Below are 20,548 nucleotides of genomic sequence, written 5' to 3' on the forward strand. Positions count from 1 at the left end.
TGTTGTAATTTTGCATTGAGTGACATGACCTGTGGTGAACTGTCTTCGGGTGTGCCATGGGTCACTGATTAGGTGTGTGGTATTGCTTCCTCGAAATTGCAAAGTGTGCTCAAATCCTTGCTGTTAATTGAACTCGATTGCAAAGTTTCAGGTGTAACAAAATCAATCCTATTTATATTTCTGCATGTCAAGATAGAAGCAGGATTGTGAAAGGAATTGCTCCTAGCTTGGTTCAACAATACCTGGGTAACTGAGCTTGGTGTTTTTGCTAGAACTGTGAAATTATGTAATTGTTGTTTTATTCACAGGTAGAACACATCGGTCAAACCAAGTGACTTCTCCTGAGTATGTTTTTCTCATCTCGGAATTGGCAGGAGAACAGAGATTTGCATCTATTGTTGCGAAAAGACTTGAAAGTTTGGTAAGCTCATGTCTCTCAAAATAATGCTTTTGAACAGCACAGCATTTCCTCTCCAACCAATGAACAGAGCTAAAATGTTGCCAACCTCTGGTCCAGTTAGATGCTTGTTTACTTGCCTTGCCTACCTTTCTCCACTCTGGTCTATAAAGGTGACTGACTAAATGGCAACGGCATGAGATCTTTCCTTTGGCAGATATATTTGTCATATGTTGCCTTTTATTGCTTGTGTGATGCAGTTCATTAAATGACTAGTTGAACTTCATATGTTCTCAAGATTGTTTTACAATAGGCTCTGTTTTTAAAAAAAAAAGTACTCTAGCTTTCACACCAAGTCTTTTCTTTCCCCAGTGCAGAAATACAAGATCAGCAGAGAAAGAAGAAAGGCACCTTGCAAATTGAGCTCTCCTCCCTTCTGCAAGTCATGCTGATTCTGAGCGTATGACTTCCAGTAGAGAGAAGGAAGAATTTGCATTCTTATAGCAAAGCAAAATATTGTGGATACTGGAAATCATAAAATTAAATGGGAAATGCCAGAAATGCTTAGCAGTTCCGGCAGCATCTGTGGAGAGACTTTCGAATGAAAAGTCGCCGACCTGAACATTTGCAGCATTTACCATTTTTATTGCATTCCTATGGTGTGCAGCTCCTATTGGCATAGAAGGTGACATGTCCTTTCATAGGTTGACCTTTGAAAGCCCATTTGAGGCACAAAGCATAATGATTCACTGATATTTGTTGCCCTGTCCTAACTCCAACCACTGGGTGTATAGAAAGCAGGCGTTTTCAATAGAATCACATATTAGACTTGCTTTATAAAAAACAGATTATGTAGTCTTTTAAAACTATAATTGTTCCCATTGCTCTGCACATTACTGCAGTGTTGATGGAATACAAGCATTTATTCAGATTATACTGAACATAATGAAAGGAATTGATGTTGAAGAGTTTGGAGGTGGGGGGGTGTGGTTGGTGTGAGATGGTTAATGAAATTTCCACTTCGTTTGTGCTAATGCTCTACATGTATCAAAATTTCTGCTTTGAGTTAGCCATTTTAATAGAAAACTGCTTTCATAACATGGCAACAATTTAACAGATGCCTAGCCCGTGACACCAGAAGCTTGATCAGGATCTGTTTTATTGGAAAACATTGCATATCAAAGCTTTTTTTTAGTTGATACTTGATAACATTTGTCTTTTGGACAGGGTGCTCTCACACATGGTGACAGACGAGCCACTGAAACCAGAGATTTGAGCAGGTTCAATTTTGATAACAAGGTAACATTTTGATTATTTTGCCTTGAAGCATTTAGTGGGGTTTTATCGTTGTGTATTTATTGTGATCTTTTACCTTAATAGCTAAGTTTATTATATATTTGGTCACCTCTATGTCAGTCACTGTGTGCACTTTGCCTGCGTGTTATCTTGACCAAAATGAACAGGAACCTTAACACGAATAAAATAAACTTGTGCATTGTATGTGTAACATTCTTGTTGTTAATAAACAGCTAGTATTGCAATGTAGTGACTGACTGTTTAACACTTCTGCAGTATGGAAGAAATGCCCTGGAAATAGTAATGAAGTCCATTGTAAATCTGGACAGTCCACTGGTTTCATCGCCCAAAGACTATCTTGGGGATTTTTTCAAAGGTACAGTAGAGATTTCTGTTCAACTTCTGTCAGTTTTGATCAGGGTTAATGAACTCTATTACATTTTCATTTTAATCAGTTTTCAATACAAGAATAGCCATTGGCAAGCAACCAGGCTATTATAACTTAATTGGTCTGCAGCAGTTTTAAAGTTTTTTTACAGGCTGATATTTCCCTATTCTGTTATTTCCTATCAGTGTAGCCTTGGTTCAGTTGTAGAATTTTTACCTCTGAATTAGAAGGTCGAGTTCAGGGCTCACTCGAGAGAGTTGGGTTAAGCTGACGCTTCAGTGCAGTATTGAGGGAATGCTGTACAGTTGAATGAAATGTTACACCGAGGCCTTGCCTCCCCCTTTCGGATGGATGGCGCTATCCAAAGGGCAGGGGAGTTGTCCTGCCAGCATTTATCTCATTGCTGTTTGTGGGACTTTGCTGTGGACAAATTGTAACCTTTCCTGTCTTTGTAGCCATGACAACCTTCAAAAGTACTTGATTGTGAAGTGCCTTGGTACTTCCTGAGGATTTGCAAGGTGCTATGCAAATGTTCTTTGATTACCTAAAGCAACAAATTCTCTTGGCGTCACTATTTCAGTTCATCAGAGGGAGCCAGATCATCAATAAATATATATATGTATATATATAGAATGAAGATGTTAGCACATGATTTATTGACTTGTCAAACTGTTTTAATAACTAGTCATACAGTCTGTTTAATGCATAAACAATACAGGTTATATATGTAATTTCAAAAAACATTCTTGAATTAGACGCCAGTATTAGTAGTTTGGACAAACAATGTTGATTTCTTTCTTTTAGGAGCTTTCAAACTGCTCTTCCCATTTTTATTCCTTGAAACGCAAGTTCAACAGCTACATGACATGAGTTCAAACAGAGTAAAATCTTTTAAGATAAAAGCAAATGCTGCGGATGCTGGAAATCAGAAGTAAAAACAAAATGCTGGAAAAACTCAGCAGGTCTAACAGCATCTGTGGAGAAAAGAAAGAGTTAACGTTTTCAGTCCTTATGACTCTTTAGAGCTCTGAAGAGTCATAAGGACTTGAAACGTTAGCTCTGCTCTTTTTTTCTCCACAGATGCTGTTAGGCCTGCTGAGTCTTTCCAGCATTTTCTGCTTTTGTTTGAGTAAAATCTTTGTCTTGCTTTGGCATGGAATAATTTTACTGGTCATAATTCAAGTGCTGATCAAATGGAAGATTTTGTAAACTTCTAATTGCGTTTAATTGCATGCAGGTGGTGGGCATTCACTTGAGCTGTCTAAATAGACACACACTGGTGGTTGGGTTAGGTGGTGTATTCTTGTAACGTTTAACTCTAAATATAAAAGTGTGTTTTTAAAAATGGCTCCAGCCCTATCCTTCACATGGCTTCCTCCTTTACCAACAGTAGACAATCCATGCAATTCTTTTTCCCCTCATAGACAGTTTTTCAAACATGGAAACACATGGGACAGAAAATATAGCACTTAATTAAATGTGATTAACATTTGAAAAGCACTATGAAAGGGTACAGGAAATGGGATAAGAGTACATTATCCCATTTTAAAAAGCTGGCAACAACGTGTGAAATGGACCCAGTGGTCTCATTGTGTTGTAATTTCTATCATCCTGGAAGAATGATGAAAAATGAACTGTGAAAATGAACTGGATTGATATCTGTTGATAATGGAACTAAGGATGAAATGATTGTTAAAAGGCTTGGGAAGAAAACCAGCGAAAGACTGATTTATATTAATGCAATGCATGACTACAGGACGTGCCAAAGCACTTGTTGTCACAGTTGTAACAAAAACCGCAACCAATTTGCGCACAGCAAGCTCCCAGAATCAGTAATATGATTAGCAAGTAATCTATTCTGATGTTGATAGAGGGACAAACATTGACCAGGACACCAGGGGAAACTCCACTGCTCTTTGAATCAACATCATGGGATCTTGTGCATTCACCTGAAATTGATCCCTATGTTAGGGGTCTCAGTGCTAGACACCAATCATGGCCTTCGGATATAGTGGACGTAGAAAATTAAATCGTTTTCTTGATCTGCTTTTCTTTTCTTTATATGAAGTAGGAGAGATTGAGTTTGTAAATGTTGAAGGGTGTCTTTCTTGATTCATTGATGCACCTGGGGAGGACAGAGCAACAGGCCAAATGGTGAAGAATGTCAAAACTCAGAAAATGTACTTTTTCAACATATAAGTAATTTGGTTTTTCATTTGTATTGTTCCTGTCTAATTTTTTAATACGGTATTGAATCTGTATAATTGATCCATGTTAATTGCCTGACATCGCAGACAAGGATTATTTTTGGATTTCTTACATTTAGGATTCTGTACTTGCCTTTTTTTCTAAAATAAATGTCTAGGTGGCCAAGTCCTGACCCATTCAGCATCTGCTCTGGCCACATTGAATCTCCTCTCTTTTATACAGCCCACACGGCCTCTGTGTCGTATCTCCCAGCCTAACATGCACTCTGCCAAAACTGACACTGGCTTATCTTCCCAACCACCTGTCCCCAAAGAGCTTCACATATGGAGTTACACAGATAAGTGTTGCACTGTTGCCTTTAATCTGCCTGGTGCACTGGCACTATGAGAGGGTAAATTTGTTTTATTTTGAGTATTAATTGATGTTATAAATATCAACTAAATTCAGCTGTTTTTGCTTGAATTTTCTTTATTTTTCTGATCTTTATTATGCTAGTGCTATTGCGTGTTCAGAAAGAGTAAATCATCTTGTAGTGGAAAGGACATTAAGGTTTTTTTAACAAAAAATTTGTTCTTGGAATGCTGGCGATGCTAGTAAGCGCTGCATTTATTGTTCCTCCGTTGCTGCCTTGAAAAGGTGTGGTGGGCTGTTAAGACCAGCTGAATGATATGGGATTGAGTCCATTACAAGAAGAGACAGAATTTATAATGGAGCATAGGGAAATGGCAGAGAAGCTAAATAATTATTTCCTGGCAGAAGATACAAGAATTCCCCCAGAAATAATAGTGAACTGAGGAACTAGTAAGAATGAGGGACTGTAGGAAATTAATGGGCAAAGAAATAGTATTGGAGAAATTAATGGGATTTAAAGTTGATAAACCTATGTGACCTGATGATCTAGTGTTGAATGGGGTGACTGTAGAGATAGTGGATGCATTGGGGGTCATCTTTCAAAATTCTATAGATTTTGGAACCTTGCATGGAGATTGCAAGGTAGTAAATGTAACTCCACTCTTTAAGAAAAGAGGGAGAGAGAGAGAGAACTACAGATCTTTTAGCCTGCCATCAGTAGTAGGGAAAATGCTGGACAATGAAGGATGTGATAACTGGACACTTAGAAAATAATGGTATGAATGGGCAAAATGAATATAGATTTATGAAAGGGAAATCATGTTTGATAAACTTGTTGGAATTTTTTGAGGATGTAACTGGAATAGATAAGGGAGAACCAGTGAATGTGTTTTTGAATATTCAGAGGGCTTTTGATAAGGTACCGCACAGGAGGTTGGTAAGCAAAATAAATGCACATGGGATTGGGGTAATATAATGGCATGGATTGAAAATTGGTTAACTGACAGAAAACAGTAGGAATAAATAGGTCATTCTCAGGTTGGCAGGCTGTGATTAGTGGGTACCACAAGAATCAGTGGTTGGGACTCAGCTATTCATAATCTATATCAATGATTTAGATTTTGGGAACAATTGTAATATTTTCAAGTTTGCTGATGACAAAGCCAGGTGGGAATGTAATTTGCGAGGAGGATGCAAAGAGGTTTCAAGTGGATGAGTGGGCAAGAACATGGCAGATGGAATATCGTGTGAACTTATCCAGTTTTTGGGAGAAAAAAACTGGATGGCAGGATCTTTCTGAAATGTTGAAAGACCGGAAAGTGTTGATGTTCAAAAGGGACCTGAGTTTCTTTGTTCGTAACTCACTGAAAGCTAACATACAGATGCAGCAAGCAATTAGGAAGGCAAATGGTATGCTGCCCTTGATCGCAAGAGGTTTTGAGCACAGGAGTGAGGAGTCATGCTGCAATTGTGTAGAGCCTTGGTGAGACTGCACCTAAAGTACAGTGTACAGTTTTGGTCTCCATGTCTTAGGACGTACCTGCCATCAGGGGAGTGCAATGAAGGTTCACCAGACTGATCCCTGGGATAGCGGGATTGTCCTGTGAGGAGAAATTAAGGAGAATAGGCCTGTATTCTCTAGAGCTCAGATGAATGAGAGGTGATTCATTGAAAAATATAAAATTCTTACAGGGCTTGACAGGGTAAATGAATGAAGGATGTTTCCTCGGGCTGGGGCAAATAGAACCAGGGTAGTACAGTGTGTCAGAATAAGAGGTAGGCCATTTAGTACTGAGATGAGATAGAATTTCTACACTCTGGAGGATGATGAATCTTCAGAAATCTCTATTTCAGAGGGCTGTGGAAGCCCAGCCATTTAGTATCTCCAAGACAGAGATAGATTTCTAGATATTCAAGATAATAAGGGATATGGGGATGTGTGAGAAAAATGGTGTTGAGGTGGAAGATCAACCATGATCTAGTTGAATGCGGAGCAAGCTCAAGGAGCCAAATGACCTATTCTTCCCATTTCCTATGTATCTAGTTCAATGAGGCTTGAATGACTGGTGAGGTGGCCCATGCTACTCTCCTATTGGTTAGTCGAGATCATGTGATCTTCCTTAACAAGTATTATTCCTAAAGTTACTTTGCACACTAAATAAAACCAGAATTACTACATTCCTCCCCCTTTAACTCGACTATACATATTGTATTTACACGTACGTATTTTTCAAGACAACGTAATATTTACACTGGTTAAGGAATTTACAAGTTCAGGTTTTCAGGTGGTTTCCTGCTACATGTGGAGTTGCAACGTTCCACAACTTCAGATTCCTTGTCAGGAATCTCCTTTTCCGGAGTTGCCTGAACATCAGGTGCTTTGGTGGGCACTCGCAGTTCTGTATCCTCAACTCTTACAAGACCCATCAGACATGTCCGTCCTGAGTTGAGTACCCTCAACAGGAAATGCAGACCCGGTCATGGTCACTGGTGGAACCAAATCTCTCTTCCTTAAATGGTCCACGTATTTACGATGATCCAGCTTTCCACCTCCGTGTGGTAAGGTAGAGATCCAGTCACTGCACTTTTTTCACCCGGTAACCAGTTTGGTCTTTCCATGAAGTGCTTCATGTATACTGGCTCTCCCACGGTAAATTTCCTCTCAACTATGCCAGTCGTGTCTAGTTTCTTGGCTTCCCTGACTCCTTTCCACCTTCCCCTCTAAATTCAGCATTATTAAGCTCAATCTCTCCCTGAGATGGTGTTTCAACAATAACTGCTGTTATTGACACCTGTTGTTGTATGAGGGGTAGTCCTGTAATGAAAAAGAAAGTGCGCTAGCTTGGTTGCCAAGGAATTGCCAGTTAGCTTTTTCATGCCAGCTTTGAATGTTTGAACTGCCCTTTCAGCCAATCCATTTGAGGAAGGGTGGTACGGTGCAGTTTTTAGATGAGTGATACCATTGAGACTGATAAACCATTGAGACTCAGCACTCATAAAATGCAGTGCCGTTATTGAAAATGACTACTTCTGATAGTCCTTGAATGGCAAAGCTCTGCCGTAGTTTTTCAATTATAGTGCCCGATGTTGGTGACTTCACCTCAATATGCCCAACCATTTTGAATGGGCATCGACAATGAGCAGAAACATTGGACCTTTTCTGGGAGCAATGTGTAACTGCACCCAAGGTCTACCTGACCACTCCCATGATGGGTGTAATGGAGCTGTTACTGGCAACTTTTGCTGTTGCTGACATTGCACAGTGCATTACGAAACTTTATTTCACCATCCCTCCCAGGCTGCTATAGATAGCTGCATGTTATGGTCTACATTCGGGAAATTCCTGCATGGGCACCATGTAGTTCAATTAAAAGTGGTTCCCTTCTCTTTGGAGGAACTATCACTCATGCTCCCTACAATAAGATGCCATCCTGGCTGGTTATTTCTTGTTTCCTGTTGAAGTACAGTTTCATTTTGTCAGATACAGGCTCCTGTTGCCAACCATGTAGCATTTGATCTCATATTTGAGATAGGACAGGGTCCCAACTTGTCCAGTCGAGCACTTACCGGTGAGGAATCTAAGAAATTTAACATTAAAGCAAGTTCCTGTGGAACTGGGACCTGCTCATCATTTTCTTGTAAAGGTAAATGACTAGGGGCATCAGTGTTTGTGATTCGATTGCCAGGCTTACGTATGAAAGTATTCATATGCTGCCAGAATTAAAGCCAATTGTTGTATACTTGCTAAAGCTATGGGTGGTATAGCCTTTGTCCTCAAACAATCCTAACAGTGGTTTGTGGTCTGAAATGATTGCAAAATGGTGGCCTCCATTCACGGAAGCTTTGCTGTAGATGATAATTAAATCCTGTCGTGGGGCTTGAACTCCACTTTCTGACTTGGGTCAAGAGCATTACCAATTGAAACAACCTGGTATGGAGCTCACCCTTGGTATAGTGAGTGACTTTACTGGTATGGCATTTGGGACAGCTTTGTAACTAACTTTCACAATGCTTTTCATTGTTGCCATTTCTTATCAAGTACATTTCATGCAAAGTGGCATTTTGGGTTTGTGTCCCTAGATGTTCGACAGGGATTAATTGGTGTGGGTTTGATAAATGTTGAAGACCGTTCAGGACTGCTCACACTGGATAAAGGTAAAAATGCATTTAACCTTGGACTCATTATTAATGGTAGTTTTGTAACTCAGGTTCCCTTATCTAACCATATAAGGAATCAATTTCAGATTATAATAATATTGGCAAATTTCTGAATCGAATCCTTGGTATGGAGGTACACCAGCAGAACGCTCTATTCCAGTATTTTTCGGACACTTTAAGTGCCGTAATTCAGAATGCTAAGAAGAATGGAAGATACGATATGGGAATTTTAGGTAAGTCCATGGTTTTCTACCAGCTCTAATGAGAAGTTGATTACATAGCAGTTGCTGATCTGCTTTTGTTTTTGGACAGATCTGGGTTCTGGGGACGAGAAGGTGAAGAAACTAGAAGCCAAGAAATTCTTAACTCCAGGGTATTCTGTATCAGGACATGTTGAAATTTATACTGTAAGTGTCTGATCATTTGGTATGGTGATTTGTATTTTGCATCTTCTGTTGCTTTCCTTCCCTCTACCCCAGAGATGTTGTCCTCACCTGAAGTACAGTTCAACAGGCCTTCATTGTTGTGCCAGAGCATCAGTGGAGCTAGGTCCAGCCTTCACCTGAGGCCCAAGTGCATGCTGTCATTGGGTGTGCATGAGGATCAAAACCTCAACTAACTCATGCTCTCACTTCTGTATTACTGAGTCAGTTGTTACTCCTCCGGTTGCGGAGGTTACCATTGACCAGAGGCAAAAGCAGATCGGAGGCTGGGAATTCTGTGGCGAGTAACTCGCCTCCTGACTCCCCACAGCCTGTCCACCAACTGCAAGACACAAGTCTGGATTGTGATGGAAAAGTCTCCACTTGCCGGATGAGTACAACAACAACACTCGAGAAGCTTGACACCATCCAGGACAAAGCAGCCCGCTTGATTGGCATCCCACCCACAAACATTCACTCCCTCCACCACTAACGCACAGTGGTAGCAGTGTGTACCATCTACAAGATCGCTACAGGAACTCACCATGACTCCTTAGCACCTTCCAAACCCATGACCACTAGCTTCTGGAAGGACAAGGACAGCAGATGCATGGGAACACCACCTGCAAGTTCCTCTCCAAGCCCCACACTATCCTGACTTGAAACTATATTGCTGTTCCTTTTCTATCGTTGGGTTAAAATCCTGGAACTCCCTTGCTAACAGCACTGTGGGTGTACCTACACCACATGCACTGCAGCAGTTCAAGAAGGCAGCTCACCACCACCTTCTCAAGGGCAACTAGGGATAGGCAACAAATATTGGTCCAGCCAGTGATGCCCAGATTCCATGGAAAAAATAACAAAACTGCTGGAGACCAGCACAAACCAGGGATTGAACTCAAAACTTACCAGATCTTCATAGCTATTTACTGGTTGCTCCAAATGGGAAAGTGTTCATTCCCAAACAGTAACATAGCCTAAGCACACAGTCACAAAAAAAACCAAATATCTCAAAACGAATTAAAGGTTCAAATGTCTAAATAGGATTTATGGTAAATCAAGTTATACAGTTAACATTTTGCTTTTCGGATTATAAGTGGGTGTTTTAATACAAAATTTATTTTTGTAGATAAGTGTTGAACGAGGGATGTCCTGGGAAGAAGCTACAAAGATTTGGGCAGAACAAATGGGAACAGATGATGGCTTCTATTTGTCAATGCAGGTAAATAAGGAGAGAAATGCAATGAGCGAATGCTCTGGTGGATGTTACCAAGGATACATTAATAAAATGTAATTCTTTGAATACCATTGATGTAGAGTGGTAGTTATCCTTGTGTAATAGTTCAGTTTACTCTGCCTGCCTGTGTTCCCAGCCCCCTGAGATTGTGTATAGAAGCCACAACAGTAGAACAAAGGACACCTGACAATAACCAAGTGGTTAGTGTAAACTCTGTATGGTTTGCAATTCTGTAATATGTTTAAGCCTTTGGGTTGATGGAGAATCTAGGTTCTAGCAATATGAGATCTACAGTTTTGTTTATACAGTCTAACAACTGAAGAATACATTGCGGAAATTAAAAGGTACTTCAGGTGCTGGCTAATAATCAGGTTAATGCAATAGTACTGAAGACTTGTGCTCCAGAACTTGCTGCATTCCTAACCAAGCTGTTGCAGTACAGCTACAACACTGGCATCTAACCAGCAATGTGGAAAATTGCCCAGGTATATCCTGTACACCAAAAACAGGGCAAATCCAACCCGACCAATTACCGCCCCATCAGTCTACTCTCGATCATCAGTAAGGTAATGGAAGGGGCCATCATCAGTGCTATCAAGCAGCACTTGCTTAACAATAACCTGCTCACTGATGCCCAGTTTGGGTTCTGCCAGGACCACTCAGTAACTGACCTCATTACAGCTTCTGTTCAAACATGGACAAAAGAGCTGAACACTGGAGGTGAGGTGGGAATGGCTGTCCTCGACATCAAGGCCGCATTTGACGGAGTGTGGCATCAAGGAGCTCTAGCAAAACTGGAGCCAATGGGAATCAGGAGGAAAACTCTCGTTGGTTGGAGTAATACCTAGCACAAAGGAAGATGTTTGTGCTTGTTGGAGGTCAGTCACCGCAGCTCCAGGACACCACTTCAGGAGTTCCTCAGGGTGTCCTCGGCCCAACCAGCTGCTTCATCAATGACCTTCCTTCCATCATAAGATCATAAGTGGGGATGTTCGCCAATGATTGCGCAATGTTCACCATCGCACGACTCAGATACTGAAGCAGTCTATGTCCAAATGCAGCAAGACCTGGACAATATCCAGGCCTGGGCTGACAAGTAGCAAGTAACATTCACGCCACGCAAGTGTCAGGCAATGACCATCTCCAACAAGAGAGAATCTAACCATCACCCATTGATGTTATATGGTATGACTATCGCAATCCCCCACTATCAACATCCTGGAGGTTACCATTGACCAGAAACTGAACTGGACTAGCTATATAAATACTGTGGCTAGGAATCCTGCGGCGAGTAACTCACCTCCTGACTCCCCAAAGCTTATCCACAATCTACAAGGCATATGTCAGGAATGTGATGGAATACTCCCCACTTGATTGAATGAGTGCAACTCCAACAACACTCAAGAAGCTGGACACCATCCAGCACAAAGCCCACTTGATTGGCACCCCTTCCACAAACATTCACTCCCCCCACCACCAACGCACAGTTGCAGCAGTGTGTACCACTTACAAGATGCACTGCAGAAACTCATCAAAGCTCTTTAGACAGCATCTTCCAAACCCATGACCACTACCATCTAGAAGGACAAGGGCAGCAGATAGATGGGAACACTACCACCTGGAAGTTCCCCTCCAAGCTTCTCACCATCATGACATCATTGTCGCCGGGTCAAAATCCTGGAACACACTCCCTAACAGCATTGTGAGTGTACCAAAACCACATAGACTGCAGCTCACCACCACCTTCTTAAGGGTAATTAGGGATGGGCAATAAATAGTGGCCTAGTCAGCGAAGCTCATGTCCCTCAAATGAATAATAAAAGGAACCACAGCTGCAGGGAGAAAAAAATAAGCTGGTTTGAATTATATCCTTCAGAGTATAAAAGAGGGCTGCAGCCGGAATGTAAAATCATCCATTCAGTGACTTAACTGCTGTGTATTTTAGCATTTCTTTTGCAGCTTTGTAGATGGTCAGTGAAAGATTGGGTGGACAAAATGGAACAGGAAGGAGATTTTCTTTTGTTCCCAAAGAAATCAGATATTTGCCTTGCACATAAAACATCCCAAATCACATTTCACATAGAGAACAGACTGAATGGTAGTAAGAGAATTGGGAGAGTTGATTGACAGCACAATTGAGCATTAAGGTTGAGGAGGCTTGTCAAGGCAGGGAGAAAAGTAACAGGTTTGGGTGGAGGAGGCTGAGTTTGAACCTTGAATACTTTTACTACAATGTAAGAATTCTTTGCAATTCTGATTTTTTTTTAAACATCTTAAAGCAGAATTTGAGTAACATTGTTAAATATTCATAGTATTCATTTGGTTGAAGTATTTAATCTTAGTTTTAATGCCCACTGAGTATTACCTTTTTTGTTTAGTCTGAGCTTTCTTGATTCAGCACTGTTCTTCAGAAAATACACAAACCTAGTGCAATTGTGGAAAAGCCGGTCGCTCTGGAGCTAGTTAATTTTCCAGTTTAACTACTGATTCCTGAAATTCTGACTGTTTTGTACTTGGCACTAATGAAAGCTACTGACAGGAAGAATATTTGGAAAAGTTTGCTTACTTTCAGACAAAAGGATTTTGGTTAACCAAGCCAGTAAGGACAACAAAATTGCACATTTTAACAGTACTTGCTGCTTTGCCAATTACCTCCTTCAGTGGGACAGGATCCAGTTGCATACTTGCCAATATAACATGGACTGCAACTGAGTTTTTTTCTAAGTTTTGTCCTGTTGTGGAATGCTGCATCTGTAACAGAATATTGAATCTTGGTCATTGAGCTCAGACAACTCAAAGCAGGAACTGAAATTGAAATCCATGGCTTGGAGTCTACAGAGTTGATGAGCTTCTGTGTGCACACTGACCACTTGAGCATTATTCTTAAATGTCAGCACACTGTTTTAATAGATCTTGAGGTGCGTTGGTATGAGTCAGGCCTTTTACCTAGAATTGAAAGAGTGGGAATAGGAATGTCATCCATGCTCACTGATGGGTGATGAATTCTCCATCACCAAACTCCTGTTAATGCTCAATGGGGAAGCAAGTTCCAAGAGATCATCGTTACCCATGTATTGACATGAATTGCACTTAACTAATTCTAGCATCACTGGTTTTGTCAGGAGTGCGTGGGTCCAGAAAGTACCAGTTTTTATTCATGTAGACTCCCTTCAGAATTTCTTTTGAGTCATGGATTCAGAGTTTAATTCGCCAGTGCTTGATTATGAAAACATTTTTTTGGGGGTTTATATAAAGTGCCTGGTACAAAATGCAACTGGAGCGAGGGTGGTTATTGTTTGTTGGTGTGAATGCTGATGGGCAGTATGCCCTGTACCATGGGCCATTGTATTCCTGATATTTAAATTTATTTTAGTAAAAATATCAATCTGAAAATAAATTTGGGAAGGGGTTGGGTGAAATATACTGGAGATGAAACATTACAGGCTTTACATCCTGTTCCGTGTCCAGTGCACCTGAGAAGGGTCAACACTGCATTTTTAAAAGGCACAGAATTAGGAAATTAAGTGGTTCCACGAATGTTTGTTCCAGATTTTTAAAAACTTAGAATTTTGCGAAACTGCTGAAAGCTGAATGCCATCAGGTCATGATACAGCATCTGTTTCAGAACTTAAAATGGCATCAAAGTTTCTTTAACCTAGCACTTTGTAATCAAGATCAGTTCTTGTTACTTGTTAAAGGTGAGCTGAAAAATTGGATGTTGGAATAAATTTATGATGGGGTGCTGGTGAGTTGCTAAATTCATCATCTGGACAGAGTGGCTCTGAATGTGAATGCATGTGACATTCATAACAAGACCGATGAATTGACAGTGCAAATTGAAATAAATATGTATGCTCTGCTAGTCATTACAGAGACATGGCTGCAGGATGACAAAGACTGGGACTAGAATATTCAAGGACACATGACAGACAGGAAGCTAGGAAAAGGTGAAGGGATAGCTCTGTTAATTAATTATAGCATTGATACAATAGAGAGAGATGACGTTAGTTCTTGAGGTCAAGGAGTAGAATCGGTTTGGATAGAGATGAGAAATTGTAAAGGTAAGAAGTCACTTGTGGGAGTGGTATATGGGCCCCCTAACAGTAAGCACGTTGTAGGTTTGGGTATACAGGAAGAAATAATGGGCACTTGTGAGAAAGGTGCTGTGATAATCATGGGTGATTTTAATCTACATATAGATTGGACAAATCAGATTGGCAAAGGTAGCCTGGATGATAAGTTCGCAGTCTGTTTTTGGAGCAGTTTCTAAGAGCAGCACATTTTAGCACCAACTAGCACCTAACAGAGCACCAATGAGAAAGAAACAGAGCCAACCTGTCAGAAGGTGAATTTAGCAACTCACCACCCAGTGGTTAACTGAGGAAGTTAGCCAATAAAGGGGGAAGACAGTAGTTTATACTGTGAGAGAAGAGTGTGCTGATTGGTTGGCAAGTGGGCTTTGGTTGAGGTGTTGCCGTGGAGAATGCATCAGTGCATTGACAGATGATAAACAGTTAACTGCCAAGCATTGTTTGAAATTTAAACCAGGCAGCTTGACTCTGGCCAAGGCATTGCCCTGGGGAATGAGTCAGTGAATGGCTGTCACTTAATTTGTTTAGCTGAAACTCCCTTCACATACAGTATAAATTGTTGTCTTCATCCTATACTGGTACTCTTGCAAAGTGTCCTGAAGTGTGCAAGATGAAAAGCTTTGAAATGTCTTTTTTTCAGCAATACTCAGGTCTTAAAAGTGGCTGCTGAGACAGTAGATGCATTGGTTTTAATTTTCCAAAATTCCTACAAAGATGTGCTGGGGAATGCCCTTTGGTAGTTCATAGACAAGGTTTGCACAGCAATTACCCAGAAGTGCAAACTTCCTCTGGGCAATTGCCTTGCACTGGGAACCATCTGAAAATGCGATTCAAATCACAAATTTCAGATAGTTCTGTCACACCAATGGTTACCCAGAAAAAGTTAGGATTAAGACCACTTATACCTTCCGGGTAACTATTGGATGCTCCCACATCCCTGGTCCCCTGGTCCCCTGACTACCCCTTCCATAGAATTCTCCCTAACTTCACAGGACTCCTACACCTCCAAGCCTGACCAGACCTCCTAAAACCCACTCTTTCCACCCCCCCCCAACCCCACCCCAAAAAAAATGCTGCCCACTTAGCTTAAACACATCATCTCCCTTGGCCTGTCAAGGACCTTTGAATTTACCTGGTTTATGGCAGCTAGTGCCATTTAAAAAGAAAAATGGTGCATGGCCTCCTTCACTTAGACTCTCTATTGCACTTCAACACTGGGCCCAGGGATGTGCTGCACTGCCTGGATCTCACCCAGCTTGAGTCGGAAGGTTGGGCAAGACAAGCTGGGAAAAGAATTCGGGTAAGAAACTGGGCACGAAGTGGCAGTCCATTGCTGATTGTGACTTTGACGAAGTTCAGATTCCCTGAATCTTAATGGCTTGACCGTTGGATAAAATAGTTTATTTGCTTTTGAAAAAGTAGTGCTCGCCTTAGTGCGATGAATACAGAATTTTATGTAAAGACCACTGAAAAATGGTTGCCTTTTTGAATATTTTCTGTATTTACACTTACAGATATGGAAAGTGAGTGGCCCATCAAGGGTGACAATATCTATTAAACAGTGCATCTTTTATTCCTCTCCCATTTTCTTCATTATGTTAATTCTTTTGGCTCCTAGGGGTGGAACGAACTGCAGAAGTCCCATCTTGAAATCCAAATTAACAAATATGTTTAAAAGGCCATCTCTAGGAATTTAATTTATTGATTTTGTAAGTTTATCACAAATTGGGCTATAATGATATAACATAAAATACACAGTCTATCTTCAGTAAATAACAGCATGTTCATCCTTTTCCTTCCAGATAAGGAATAATAAAAAGACGGCAATTCTGGTCAAGGAAGTTAACAGCAAGAAGAGACTGTTCATGATGTACAGACCAAACACTGGCAAGCAGCTCAAACTAGAAAATTATATTGACCTAAAGAAGAAATACAAAAAGGTGAAGGAATGTGGACTAAAATTAGCTAATTAAATGTGTGTTGTGCTAGAAGTGGCCATGCTTATTTTATAACATGAAATTTTGGCGATTGCATTTCTATATCCTGAAATACCTTGGTTCCTCATTACAGGCCTAGCATAGGTGAAACACTGCTGCATTGGTAGTGTTTTTATTTTTAACTCTTGAAGTCAAATGTATTGACAAATAGGAACAGATCTGCTGCTATAGTAATAATTCTGTAACTGACTAAAACAGAGGCTGAGGAGGTTCAGTTTTTGATTGAGAAGTGTTTCTGGTTTAACTTCTAACCTTTTTGTATCTGTCCTCACAGGTAACCTCTGGGGAAGCAGAGTCACATTGGTTGGAACAGTACAAGTCATCTGCAGACACTTGTACTCATGCATATTGGTTAGTATGGTCATTTATCTTTAATTGTCAATGCTGCAATCCTTCAATTCCTCTATCTTTCTGAACTACTGTGCATCTCTAACTTCCCTCTCCTACTTTAACTCCTCAGGCATGTAACTCACCTCCAAAATCCGTGCTCAACTTTCTTACATTGCCATATTTGAATCCTTTCAGTCAGATTTATGCCCATCAGAGCAGTAAAAATGTCCTAACCAAAACCCCACCTTGAAATTACACTCCCCTGATGGCGGCACATCTTTAGATAAGGAGACCAAAACTGTACACAGTACTTCAGGTGCAGTCTGACCAAGGCTCGACACAATTGCAGCAAGACCCTTCACTCCTGTACTCAAAGCCTCTTGCGACCGTTTGCCTTCCTAATTGTTTGCTGCATCTGCATGTTAGCTTTCAGTGAGTTATAAACAAAGAAACCCAGGTCCCTTTTGGATATCAATACTTCCCAGTCTTTCACCATTTAGGAAAGATTCTGCCAAACTGGATAAGTTCACACTTATTCACATTATGTTCCATCTGCCATATTCTTGCCCACTCATTAGCCTATCCAAATCCATTTGAAACCTCTTTGCATCCTCCTCGCAAATGACTTTCCCACCTTGCTTTGCCATCAGCAAACTTGAAAATATTACAATTGTTCCCAATATCCAAATCATTGATATAGATTATGAATAACTGGGTCCCAACCACTGATTCTTGTGGTACCCCACTTTTCAAATACTGCCAACCTGAGAATGACCTATTTATTCTTACTGTTTTCTGTCAGTTAACCAATTTTCAATTCTTGCCACTATATTACCCCAAACCCATGTGCGTTCATTTTGCTTACCAACCTCCTGTGTGGTACCTGATTGAAAGCCTTCTGAATATTCAAAAACACCACATCTACTGGTTCTCCCTTATCTATTCTGCTAGTTACATCCTCAAAAGAATTCCAACAGGTTTATCAAACATGATTTCCCTTTCAAAAATCCATGTTGACTCTGCTCAATCCTACCATTATTTTCTAAGTGCCCAACTATCACATCCTTTATAATAGATTCTAGCATTTTTCCTGCTACTGCTGTCAGTCTAACAGGTCTGTAGTTCGCTGTTTTCTGTCTTCCCCCCTCTCTTAAATAGTGGGGTCACATTTGCTGTTACATTTGTTCTGTTAATCTTGATTGTTTACTAGTCAGAATAAAAGTTGTACAGATGGAACTGTAGCTCTTTTAGAGTGACAGAATCTAAGTTTTCTTTTTAGTGGCATTAGCTTACCTGGAAGATGGGCTTGTCAGTACTGTAGAATTTGCCCCAAACAACAGGAGAAAGCATGTGATAATAGGGAATATAAAATTTGGAATTAGTTGTGAGGAGGCAGGAGACAGTGATGTGTTGCTTTAGAAATCTGTTGATACATGGGCACTAGCAGGCTCATGTTTGACATTTCATTGTCAGGAGAGAAAATTAAGAAGGCAACCATCTCAATCTGCAATGCAGTCAGTAGCCTGAATTAGGCATTCATGGCTTAGAAGTTGGTTTTCAATTTGCTCACGTTGATTGTGGAAGAAAGTAGTTAATAATTCCCCCCAACCTGCAAAAAAACCAAGTGGAAAGAAGTTGTGATTAAATTTATCTGGAATAAGTGAAAAGATGTCTCCCTCATTCTTCCAGATGCAAGACAAATGCATGTAATACTGGACAAATCCCAGTGTATTTAAGTCATAAGGCATCAGTGGCTAATATTTTTAGCAGAGTGGAATGACTTATGTAATTTTTTTTATCTTTAATAGGCGTGGAAACTGCAAAAAAGTAAGCCTTGGAATGGTTTGCGAAGTTGGGCTGCGGTGCCGCACTTATCACGTCCTCTGTGGTTCAGTTCTTAGTGTCTGGACAAAAGTAGAAGGAGTCTTGGCCTCTGTGAGTGGGACAAATGTAAAAATGCAGATTGTGCGATTAAAAACAGAAGATGGGCAAAGGATTGTAGGTGAGTGCGAGCAATGGATTAGTATTATAATGAAAGTGGAAACGCAGCAATTTGTTTAATAGTGGGGCTGGATTGTAACCTGTCAAAAATGCATTGAAGCAATTGCTTTTAGCTAATCGTTGTGGTGAATATCACATTTGTGCTTGTTGGGGTCTTTAAGAGAACTTGGGTTTGTGAAATAAGAGCCTTTTCTATTTTATCTATGTTCCCATTGCAAGTTTTATTCTAGATTTTTGATTTGTGTGGGTGGTCTTCAATCCTTGGCGGATCACCTTCCACGTGTTAACCTGTGTTTATTTTCTTTGACTGCTGGGTCCCAAAGCTAATGATCAGATGAAGATAAAATCGACAGTTAAGGAAACCAGTTTTCTTTGAGTCTGCCAGGAAAGTGTTGCCCCCTTTGATTTGTAAAACTGCACTCCTATGATCCATCGTGCAATTTATACATCGATAATTCCATCCTTATAGTATTCACAATGTCATTGTTTGATATTGTGATGTAATAACATTGCACAGTGAACAATTTATCACAGCACTCATTCCAATTTGAATGTTCCTTGCTCCCTGTTCATGGAGACTGGTACAACTTGATGTTTGCTCATGAGATGTGAGCTTTACTGAAGTGGCGAACATGTGTTGCCCACCCCTATTTGTCCTTCCGAATTTGGTGGTGAGCAGCTACCTCGAACCAATGTAGGTACACACAGTGCTATTAGGGAAGGAATTTCAGGTTTTTGACCCAGTGATTATGAAGGAATGGTGGTTTTTTCCAAGTCAGGATGGCCATTCTTCCAATGAGTCCCTTTCTATATTGTGCCTTTGTTATTTGACCTTGTGTAGTGTAGTGTTTCCTAGGTAGGTTGCGTCATGCCCCAGAAAATAGCACTGGGATATTTGTCACTTTTCGAAGCAGTATTGTGCTTTCTTCCTTTTTTTTGCCTTGGTGGTTTACTTGTTCTAGAATTGTCACCATTTTAAAAACCTGAAATGTAAATGTTTGCACACGCTAGTTGTGCGCAGAATTCCAGTGGAGAAAGTATTTATGTAATATAGGAAACACAAGCTATAGCCAGCTGATGTAGCACAATGTAGATATCCTGCAGCATTAGAATTGTGTAGTATTCCAAATGCCAGGCTCATAATACAGTACAGAACCAAGCTGAATGCATGAGAACTATAAAATGAAATAAGTGACAAGTGTGTGAGAATAGATTAGTGACTAACAGTCTTTTAAAAAGATATAAATACTAAACTGGTTGTCCAAGGCATGTTGATGTTGATTAGGGACCAAAAAGGAAATTGGCTTGTGGAGGCATAGAGCATGGCTTTGTACTTTTCCTCCCTATTACTAATGAAGAGGCTGATGCTGATGTCACAAAGAATGAGGTCATAAGGATGCTCTATAAGAAAGAAATAGATGATGTACCAAAAAGGTCGCAGTACTCAAAGTTGAAAAGTCACCTGTTCTGGATGGGATGCATTTTAGGTTGCTGAGGAAAATTGAGTGGAGATGCAGAGGCTCGAGCTATAATCATATCCTTACAGGAGTGATGTCAGAGGACTGGAGGCTCCAAAATGTTACACCATGGTTCAAAAAGGAGGAGACATAAACCCCGCAACTGTGGACCAGTCAGCCCAAAGTCGTGGTGGATTGTCTTTTTGAGGCATTAA

General features: G+C 40.4%; 1 protein-coding gene across 6 annotated transcripts in view; it reads left to right on the plus strand.

Annotated features, from left to right (window-relative positions):
• Nucleotides 1-20,548, plus strand: part of sbno1 (strawberry notch homolog 1 (Drosophila)) — a 148,518-nt gene that overhangs the window by 95,349 nt on the left and 32,621 nt on the right. For all 6 annotated transcript variants that reach the window (XM_041202788.1, XM_041202785.1, XM_041202786.1 and 3 more), the window contains 10 exons: nt 309-421; nt 1,625-1,696; nt 1,970-2,069; nt 8,721-8,795; nt 8,885-9,031; nt 9,111-9,205; nt 10,350-10,442; nt 16,351-16,488; nt 16,820-16,896; nt 18,684-18,877. In XM_041202788.1, the coding sequence (XP_041058722.1) occupies nt 309-421; nt 1,625-1,696; nt 1,970-2,069; nt 8,721-8,795; nt 8,885-9,031; nt 9,111-9,205; nt 10,350-10,442; nt 16,351-16,488; nt 16,820-16,896; nt 18,684-18,877 (1,104 nt within the window). The remainder of the gene's footprint in view (nt 1-308; nt 422-1,624; nt 1,697-1,969; nt 2,070-8,720; nt 8,796-8,884; nt 9,032-9,110; nt 9,206-10,349; nt 10,443-16,350; nt 16,489-16,819; nt 16,897-18,683; nt 18,878-20,548) is intronic.

The sequence above is a fragment of the Carcharodon carcharias genome, chromosome 13 (genome assembly GCF_017639515.1).
Source record: "Carcharodon carcharias isolate sCarCar2 chromosome 13, sCarCar2.pri, whole genome shotgun sequence".
Taxonomy (NCBI): Eukaryota; Metazoa; Chordata; class Chondrichthyes; order Lamniformes; family Lamnidae; genus Carcharodon; species Carcharodon carcharias.